The sequence below is a fragment of the Paramormyrops kingsleyae genome, chromosome 16 (assembly GCF_048594095.1).
Source record: "Paramormyrops kingsleyae isolate MSU_618 chromosome 16, PKINGS_0.4, whole genome shotgun sequence".
Classification (NCBI taxonomy): Eukaryota; Metazoa; Chordata; class Actinopteri; order Osteoglossiformes; family Mormyridae; genus Paramormyrops; species Paramormyrops kingsleyae.
Genome location: NC_132812.1, coordinates 7,695,911 through 7,706,873, shown reverse-complemented (window position 1 = coordinate 7,706,873; position 10,963 = coordinate 7,695,911). Strand labels below are relative to the sequence as shown.

The following is a 10,963-nucleotide window of genomic DNA, read 5'->3' as shown; positions in this document are numbered from 1 at the left end:
TGTTACCACTGTGCAGGCTGGTGGTGGTGGTGTAATGGTGTGGGGGATGTTTTCTTGGCACACTTTAGGCCCCTTAGTGCCAATTAGGCATCGTTTAAATGCCACGGCCTACCTGAGCATTGTTTCTGACCATGTCCATCCCTTTATGACTACCATGTACCCATCCTCTGATGGTTACTTCCAGCAGGATAATGCACCATGTCACAAAGCTCGAATCATTTCAAATTGGTTTCTTGAATATGACAATGAGTTCACTGTACTACAATGGCCCCCACAGTCACCAGATCTCAACCCAATAGAGCATCTTTGGGATGTGGTGGAACGGGAGCTTCGTGCCCTGGATGTGCATCCCACAAATCTCCATCAACTGCAAGATGCTATCCTATCAATATGGGCCAACATTTCTAAAGAATGCTTTCAGCACCTTGTTGAATCAATGCCACGTAGAATTAAGGCAGTTCTGAAGGCGAAAGGGGGTCAAACACCGTATTAGTATGGTGTTCCTAATAATCCTTTAGGTGAGTATACATAAATGAATCAGATATTCACCTAAAACAAGTTCAACTGCAACATTCCCAGTAAACAGACTGAAAAGTGGATGTTGATCCTTTTGTGTCTTCAGTGTTTAAATACTGTCCATGGTGTTTTTTATGCTGTGTATATTTAACTAGCAATACATTTCCCATATATTTTGTCTTACACCCAGGGTCCATGCTTAAAAGACTCACTCTGTTAGGACTGCTTCTTAGAATCTTGCTTCCTCTCACATTTTATTTGCTGTATTTAAGCTGCGGGGAACAGTGGCCCTCCCTAAATGTGCTTATTATGTTTTGAGAAGTTATCAAGATCTTCATAGTGTAAGCAAAACAGAACTATCACTGTGTCAACCTGAAATGGTGCGTTATATATAGCTCAGATGTATATAAGGAATGAAACAATAAGAGAAGAAATACTGGAAATGCAAAACTAAGCAATACAAGAACATAATAAAATATTAGGTCACTGTGCAGATAGCATTAGCAGTGGTAAGTTCAAGATCAATTTATCTTCAGGTTGTCAGCAACTCATTTATTGTGGAAAGTGAAGAATAAGTGAAGAGCAAAAACACTATGAGGGTAGTCAGTACTTGCTTTATATACAAATTATTTATTGCAAACAATGTAAAGTAAAAATTCTGTTTTGAGAAAAGAAAAAAAAAAACACTTAGAAAAGTGAAAAGCAATAACAAAAATGTACAGTCCTACAGCAGACTGTCCTTTTTCATTTGACAGGTTATTCTCGGGTGAAAGTCTTCAATCTCACTAGAACAGACAAAAAAAAAAAAGTACACAGTTAACAATGTTACATGCACCATTTAACCTTGCAGGTCTTTTCCTGAAACTCTTATCTTCTGCTGTGCTGAAGACCAGCAAGGAACAAGTTCTGTGCTTCTTGTGTGGACACACCTGTCAGCTGAGCTAGAGCACAGATGATGGACTAAACAAAACAAACGAAAATACATATAAAACACTGTTGTACTAAAATCATGTAAGGTTGTCATTGTATTTCAATAAAAGAACTAATAGACAATTAAAAGCAAATATAGTAGAATATACATTTATATGGGAACCTTTCGGATCTGTAGGGAAAACCATGAATGAGAAAGACATGAGGAAATATATTACTCGTCAAAATCCATGTCAGTGTTTCTGCCTGTTGCTATCATCTGTCATAAATATCATCATTGACATAAAAAAAGAATTTTGGTGAATTCAACTGCATTAAATGAATTGTACAAAATCTGTTGATTTAGAAGCTTTAAATGAACCTTTTTCACTTGGATACCATAGTGATAGAATATCCTACATCTGTATTTATAGTAAATTGATATGCATCCTTTATCCATGTTAAGCTCAGATACTTTAATAGAAAAAAAAACTTTAATGCACATAACATATATACATGCATAGTAAAACAGAATGTGGGCTTGCTTTAAAAATATATTCACTGAATTATTGACTGATTTGGTTGTACTGAGATGCAGAGACTTATGCAGGGCTAAAATAAATAATAATAATAAAAGTTAATAATCAACATAAAGAATTCCATGGCAATTCATTAGTCAACACAGTTGACTCCAAAGTCATCAAGACGGCAAAAGACATTTTCAACAATATTAAAAATTAAAATAACCTACATTTTGGATGAATCGATATCGAATTTGACATGGCTGCACAAACACCAGTACTTCTATCGGACAAGGATCGCAAATCGGGGCCGGCCAGCCACGGCACCCATTCATAGCCTTTAGTGCACTCATGCAGTTGACGGAAATCCGTCATAGCGACTGAGAACTTTAATCCATGCATTAAGGTGCACGAACTAAAAGGCATTTGCATTTCCCTGTGCCGAAAGTTTTCCTCCTTTTTCACATCGTAACTTCATCCAACATAATGAACTTTCGATGTACAATCTATTTTCCAATCGTAATAATGAGAATACATACCTTTGTGAAATTAACAGAGAGCACATTCGGAGATTCAATCGTCACCGTAAGACCAAGCCTAACATAGAAGAAATAAACTGAGATAATGTAGGCTGCTTTACATGAAGATAAAATGTTGAACGCTAACATACAGAGCTGCAAAACAATGTGGCTAGTTGGTTAGCTATCTAGTGCTCTCAAAGTTCACTTTAGAAATAAAATAAGTTACACAGAACAACCCTCTTATCAAGCCCTCATATCACCCATGTAATAATCAATGTATACAACTTAAATTACATTTAGAAATGAAAATCTGGTTTTCTTTTTTTACAATCAAGCTGCCTGAGACACGTACCTCTCCCAGCCAGGTATAACGCAGACTGGCGGGAGTTCGTGAATAACGTGGTGCAAACCCTGTTGAGCCTCAGGGGGCGCGATTATGACAACCGTAAAACTCCCAATACCACAACCATTGCTACATAATCAATATAATAAAGCATATAAAATCACGTCTTAGCATTCCAATTAATTCCAAAATATTTACAGTAAAAGACCGTTAAAGTGGACTCGCTTATAACGGAATATCTATAACGGACGAGGTCCGCTGGTCCCTTCCGTACGCCTTTAAGAACATGTAGGAAAAGCATCGGATATGGCGGACTCACATATAACGGAATTTCGCTTATAACAGACAAACAATTTGGTCATCAGGGCCGCTTTTAGCTATAGCTTTGTTCGGCTATAACGGACATGCAGCTACGCCAACAAGGCGCCTGGCGTGCCGGTGATATCCAGCGTAGATACGCAGTCGGGATTATTAATAGTCACGCATCTGCTCAGGTAAAGTTGGATTACTACATGTACAATATAATAATCTGTACCACAAGTGTGTCTGCTGGGGTGGGGCATGAGTAAATGGTGTCCTGTAGTTGTGTTCTGGGCATACAGCCACTCTGGATATAGTAAACTGTTTTGCCAGGTCCCTTGAAGCCCGTTATAACGGTATTTTATTGTAAAATAAAAACGTACGCATATGACAAAGGTCAAACATGAAATGCAATGACTGAAATTGGAAAAAAAACCGTTAAAATAATATGAACAGGAAGATATATTTTTTATATTTTGTTTAGGCCACTTGAAATTAATAAATTGTTTTACATGACTCAAACTTCTAAAAAATTGGTGAGTAGGGGATTTTATATTTTATATTTTTAGCGAAAAGACGAACGGCAACAAAGATATACTAAAACTAGAAAAGTTCTCAAACAGCTCGCGAAGGGTAATATTACTCGGTATATTGATGCCCTGCCAAGATTTTAATACCGTGGGCCCACACACAATCTGACAAACAATAAAAACCATTTTCCGAGAAGCGTCAAATTGAAAAATCCGAGGCTGACATTCAAGATTTTTCACCCACAGTTTTTGAGGTGAAAAAAACGGATTTTTTGAAAAATATAAAATATAAAAAAAATCGAGACGGCACCAAAAAATTGCGGCGGGCGGCCATGTAAAACAATTTATTAATTTTAAGTGGCCTTAGTCACTGTGTACTTTCAAAGTTTATTACTAAAATAGCAAAGACAAGATGATGATTTGTGCTGAACATTTCACACGGATATGATTGAAAGTATTTTACTGAGATTAGATAATATTAAACAGTAATAATGACACGTGATTTCAACCCAGAAGGTTCCCCGTTGGCTATGGGGATCGGACCAGCAACTTTCGCGTTATAAGACAACAGCATAAACCACTGTACCACCGTGCAAAGCATTTGTAACATTTACGTAACTTATGCATTTAGTCTGTCTGCAATTCATTGCCAAGCCAACTCCCTGGCTGTGTTTATGGCCACAGTATTGCCTTTTTTTTAACGATTACATCTTTGTATTTTTCATACAGCTCCATCAGCAGCGTTTGTTCTGCGGCGGAAAGAAACACCGCTCAGGTTTTACAGGCTTTCCGACTCATTTGGTCGATCTATCGTTCATCCATTCATTTGGACTTATTAAATATCGCGGGTGTGCGCACTAAGTGAGACTATGCAAGTCTGTCTTGAATGAACCTTGTTCAGTTAAAGCTGAACTGCGTTCGTGGAACGACATGAGGCTAAGTTTAGAGATGGAGCTAGGTTGAGTCTTGCCTTTCTTTAGCTACTTTCATGGAATACCCCCCAGTTTTAAAATAAAAGAAGGATTTTGGTGAAATAAACACACCACATTAGTCATATAAAATAGAAAATAAGAAAAACAAAATTGCCTGTCCTTTTCCCTGTTACACTCACAACCATAATCCGCAGATAAAATTCTTATTTGAAAAATACATATTTGGAAAAAAAAAACTGAAAAATATCTTACAACACTGCGAAGTAAGGACTGACTTTGAATTCTAGAACTTATTTCTGGTCTGTCTGTTTAGATGTCATGGAATGGCAGATGACATCAAAGACCATAAATGATGTCACAGAGGGAAGTATATAAAGGGCGATTTAACCTTTGCATTTCAGTCTGATACGATAAAGTATACAACATGGAGCCAGAAATTTTGTCCCAGAGTTTTAAAATTTTCAATGACCTGCGGCTGAAGGGGGCACTCTGTGATGTAGAGTTTGTGGCCAATGGTGTTAACTTCAAAGCCCACAAAATAATTATGTGTGGCTGCAGCTCCTATTTCGAGTGAGTAGCTGTGATCCATACTGTATATGCTAATGATGTCAAAATTTGGAGTGAGATTTCTCTCTTTTTCTGCATGACAATAAGGCCTCGTCCACATGGACGTTCGAAATGAACGCCCTTTGAACGCCATAGGTGTTTTTCCTGCGTTTTGTAGCTGCGTTTGATTGGCGTTTCACTGGCGTTCGCTTGAGATTTAAACAAGATGACGAAATCACATTGTAAAGTTCTAGTTTTATATTTGAAAATTACTTTCAATCGTGCATAATTTGCGTCTTTCATTTTCAGTTTTTTTGTGATTTTTTTCAGGTTAGGTGTGTGTGTTTCAGCCGCAGTTTTCTGAGTATGTCACACGGGTAATAAGTAGCCAAAGTTATGCTGTACTCTCGAATCCATCCATAATTGTTGAGGTATTGGAGAGAAGCGGGGTTTATATATTAATTGCTTAAATTTGGGGGGGATCAGCTGCAGTGTGTAAACTAATTTTTAAGCTAGAGATCCAAGATGCATTTATGTAAATTTTATTTACATCCACACATCCAACAATCTCGATCCCCACTGCTTATCCTGATCAGGGTTGCAAGGCTTTATGATAATTACGGTGTTCTGTCGATATATGCTGCCTTGTCGAAAAATGCTACCGTAGTGCTAATAGATAGCTCTAACCCTAACTCTTACCCTAACCCTAACCCCCCTAAAACCCTTACCTTAACCCTAACCCTAACCCCTAAAACCTAACCCTAATCCCAAAACGGTGGAACTGCACATGCGCAGAAAGCCTCGATAGCACGTCTCGATAGGTAGTATTTTTCGACAGAACAACGGCCGTAATTGCTGTAACACTATAATTATTTATATCGCATGATTTTATGCTGAAATATTTCTACAGCTTTTGTAATTTCGTATTAACTGCAGTTGAACCCTATGAGTAAAGACAGTTGAAAAGAGAAAGCAGATACGGCACATCAGTTAAATGAGTTTTTCCTTATAGATGTCCAAATTTCCAGTTGCCTACTGAGCTTTTTAAATTGGTATTTTAAGTGAAAATATTAGCACCAGTTGATCCGTCGGTTTGGGTTACTCGTAATATCGGTATTGTACCAGCAGCTGATTAACTCACTGCTGGTACAATACCGATATTACGAGTATCACATTTTCTGTAAAATGTGGTTTCTCGCAGTTGCCGTACAGAATCGTGGGACATATTCGGTCCTCCGGAACGCCAACCGAACGTCATGTAAACGCAATAGCGTCGTTTTCCTCGCGTTCGTCGGGATTTTGATGCCAAGAAAACGTTGCATGCAGCGTTTATTTGACGCCACCTGAACGCGTAGCCGGCCAAACGCCGGTGCTGAACGCCCGTGTGGTCGCTTTGATTTGCTCCAATGAGCAGAAAAACGGTCGGCGTTCATTCGGCACTCACCTGGCGCCACGAACGCCAGAAAAACGCCTGGTACAGACGTCCGTGTGAACGAGGCCTAAGTATCTATGATAACAGAAAGTATTTTAAATACATTTTTGTGTGTTGATGTTGTACTACTGGGTTACTAAATACTTGTAAGGTACAGTTGCTAAGTGTACCACCTTAACCTTTGACATATAATTATGTTGAAGGGGAGCCACTGCCAGAAATATAAGTATTAATGCTCACCCCCTTCTGCTTCCTAGTTTTTAGTTACCTAGGTGATCATCTGCGGTAGGAGGTCCCTAGTTCTGGTTGATTTTCATTTGGAGGTCCGTGGTTCAAAAGAGCTGGAAAACCTCTTATTTAACTCTATCTGCAAAACCCATATTTATTAAATGTCACATCTGCATTGTTTTTCAGGACCCTGTTCACCAGTGGCTGGAATGTCAAGGGGAAGCGTGAATACGTAATCCCAGGCATTTCCTCAGAAGCACTAGGGCTAATCATTGAGTATGCCTACACGCATACTGTGCCCATCACGGTGGACAATGTGGAGAGCCTCCTGACAGCTGCTGATCACCTGAACATCCCAGAGATCCTGCAGACTTGCAGTGACTTCCTGGAGGACCAGCTCTGCGCCGACAACTGCATTGGGATCTGCAGAATTGCTGACGTCTGCTACTGCCCCAAGTTGCACCAATCAGCCTTCCGGTTCATCTTAGAGAACTTCACAGAGGTTGCCAGCACGTCAGAGGAGTTCCTGGAGCTCTCCCTGCCCCAGCTATGTGACATCATTGAAAGGGATGAGCTCAACGTCAGACAGGAGGATGTGGTGTTTGACGCCATCCTCCGTTGGGTCATGCATGAGCCTGCCAGCCGCAAGGCCCATATTTCAATGCTGCTGCCCAAGGTGACTATAATTTTACAATGTTCTCAATGACATGTGGAAATAACAATAGAACGCAAATTAAGTGAAGTTCCTAGTTCTTATTACTGTAGATAGAAACTAAACCTCCATTTTCATGTCCACTGAGTCTACAACGTAGACTTCCAAGTATTACCATCGGCAGTACACCCTGAGAAACAAATTAACGGGCAACATAAGACACTCAAATGTCTTACATGAAACAAGTGTCTCTATCTGATTTCCTGTGTAGGTGCGAATGGCTCGTATGAACATTGAAGACTTCATGAGGACTGTAAAAAACAATGACCTTGTGAAGGCCAGTGAGGAGTGCAGGGTCATCATTAGTGAGGTTTTGAAGTCCATATATGAGCTGGAAATTAATGTTCCACCATATTCGGACTTTCAAAACCCACTGACCCGTCCACGTCTGCCCTCTGCAATCCTGCTGGCCACTGGTGGTTCCACCGACAGCCCGGTCAATGGGATTGAGGCCTACGACACCCGGGTCGACCGCTGGCTGGACGTCACGCAGGAGGGGGACATCCCCTGCGCCTACCATGGGGTTGTATATCTCAAAGGGTTTGTGTACTACATTGGGGGCTGCTACAACGGAACCTGCTTGAACACCGTCAGAAAGTTCAACCCCATCACGCGGACGTGGCACCAGGTGGCCCCGATGCTCTCGCGCCGCTGTGAAGTGAGTGTGGCCACGCTAGATGGCTATATTTATGCCATGGGCGGCTTTGATGGCCACGGAGACCTCAAAACGGCTGAGCGGTATGACCCAGAGACCAACAAATGGAGCCTTATCAAGCCCATGAATGAGCGGCGAAGTGACGCCAGTGCCACCACCATACATGGCAAGGTGGGTCAATGTAGGGGCATCTGGGTGTGTTGACTCTCATTTTCCCCAAGAATTTGATTATTATACACATTCAGCAGGTCTCCTTCTATTCAAATGACAGATTTTAGTATATAATTGCCAACTTCACTAAATTTAAGTATTTGGATGAAACTTAAATCACTTTGCATAACTGATCTGCATTAGTGGCACATTGAGTAGCACTGTGGTTTCATAGTTTAATAGCATGAGCAAATGAGTTCCGATCAGGCTCTGTGTTTGTGAAATTCCTCCCACAATCCAAGACTTGTGAGATACATGAACTGGTCTTGCTGCACTATCCGTAGCATGTAATTTGATGTTTGTGTCACAATGATGTTTAAATCCCCCAGCTTGTACATTGTTCACCATGACCCTGTAGTAAATAAACTTTTGATGGGAGATAGATGTATGGATTCAACATGAAAAGCTTTTTCGCTGGTTTTCCTAGGTATACATCTGTGGAGGCTTCAATGGGATCGAATTCCTATCTACTGCTGAGTGCTACGACCCACTTACTGACCAATGGACCACGATTGCGCCAATGAGAACTGCCCGGCATGGCCTTGGAGTCATTGCTTTTAATGACAAAATCTACGCAGTGAGTGACTACTGTCTCGTACCTTGAACCATGGGTGTCAAGTGTCATGTTTTACCAGTGACAGTCACAATTTTTTAACTTTGCTGCTATTTCATGGCCATAAGATGTAAATATCACAGACTGAGATGCATCTAAACCAGTGGTTCTCAAACTGTGGGGCATGCCTGTAGCCAGGAAAAAATGACAAATCCATTTCACGTGTGAGTAATAACTAACCTACAAATCTGTAGAATCTTGACAACTTGACCATTTAAATTCTAAAATGGACAGATTTTTGACATGAAATGAAAAACAGGCAACACTTTTAAGACAAAGACATCGTCTTAAGGTAATCACTTAAAACCGAAGTTTAAAAGACGGTGAGGTCTGCCTAGCTGATATTGCTCTTACTGCATTAATTCAAATTCATCTTCTTGATATATTTTGCTTAAAGACAGTTCAATAGTTTAATAGAAATTGTTTGTGATGTTATATCAATAAATTAAAAATGTGAGGGTGGGGTGTCTGGCTGATCTGAAAGATGGTTGCTTAGGTGGGGGTGGGGGCATGAGGTTTCTTCTGCTTCCAAATGGGGGCATGACAGAAAAAGTTTGAGAACCACTGGCTTAAACCAAACAAAACAATTTACTTCAGTATCAGAAATAACCTGCTGTGAATGCTTATCTCAATACACATAAAAATATATGGTGCCTTCTTTAGCCACCCTGCATTCATTTCCAATCTATAAACGAATGGGTAGTTTAACTGCAAGCATTTTTGTAGTAGTAATAATAATAAAAGCAAAAGATTTAAGCATATGCAGTCATTTGTGACAGCTGAGAATTGCTGTCACCCAACTCCCTCTTGTCACTGCAGTTAAGCTGACATGTATATCAAACACAAATGAGTTATACACTTGTGTCATACATAGACAATGGGAGGTTCTAAGGAACCTGGTATCTTAAACCTAAAATTCCTTAAACGTAGTTTATGACTTTGGGAAAGGTGATGTTTGCCCATCCCTTTGGTATCTGAGGAATCTGTTACCTTTGGCATCTTGCAGGTCGGTGGTTCCAACGGTTTGGAGAGTCTGCAGTGTGTGGAGGCCTATGACCCTCTGACAGACCGCTGGCGTGCTATGGCCCCCATGTTTACCCCTCGCTGCAACTTCGGCATTGAGGTGGTGGATGACCTGCTTTTCGTGGTTGGGGGCTTCGATGGGTTCAAAAGCACGACAAAAGTGGAGTGCTATGATGCTGAGACCGGCAGTTGGTACCGTGCCCATGACATGGGCATACCCCGCAGCGGCCTCAGCTGCTGTGTAGTGCCGGCGCTCCCCAGCATCGTAGAGTACGCTGCCCCGCGCGAGTCCCTGATGAGCACCCAATAGGCGAAAAACCCATCCGCCTGAAAGACAATGCCCAATGGGTAACCCTATACTACAACCCCATGGAATAAAGTTTTCCGTCGCTATGACTTATTTCCGTCAACTGAGTGCACTAAAAGTTAATAATGAGATTGATGCATATCCGAAGGAAAAAAAAATGGCGGGGAGAGGGGCTATACTTATGTGTATTATATATACTATATGCACTTTATCTTTCTTTATCTTTATCTTTCTGTGATGTTAGTACTTATTTCTTTTGTATGTATAGCACAGCCGGGGGTACTTTTTGCCAGAAAAAGCATTTCACTGTATTCTTCATAAAAATAAACATTATGATTTTGGCAGTTCGCTTAAACCTTGACGGCTGCGGAGAAGCCTACAGGCTGTAAGCTATTTCTCGACGCTTGTTCAAGATGCCAAACTTCATAGTAAGGAGAAAATAATTTCCCAGCATTTAGTGTAATGTCCCAAAACAAAGACGAGATCTGCAAAAGGGTGAATGGCACGGGCTTCTTGTTGCCTGGCGTATCCAATAATAATAATAATAATAATAATAATAATAGGCTAGTAGTAGTATATTTTACACTTTCAAAAATGATGGCACACTCGCTATAGCTGCAGTGTATTGTGGGTCGAATCGCCATTGTGGGTGTATACAACTCAAA

General features: G+C 40.5%; 1 protein-coding gene across 1 annotated transcript; it reads left to right on the top strand.

The window, feature by feature from the left end:
* Window positions 1-4,832: 4,832 nt before the first annotated feature.
* On the top strand, window positions 4,833-10,653 carry LOC111846095 (kelch-like protein 10). The gene is made up of 5 exons (XM_072700817.1): window positions 4,833-5,142; window positions 6,965-7,454; window positions 7,702-8,316; window positions 8,783-8,932; window positions 9,975-10,653. The coding sequence occupies exons 1-5, from the start codon at window positions 4,997-4,999 to the stop codon at window positions 10,299-10,301; spliced, it is 1,728 nt and encodes a 575-aa protein (XP_072556918.1). The 5' UTR covers window positions 4,833-4,996; the 3' UTR covers window positions 10,302-10,653.
* Window positions 10,654-10,963: the final 310 nt, after the last annotated feature.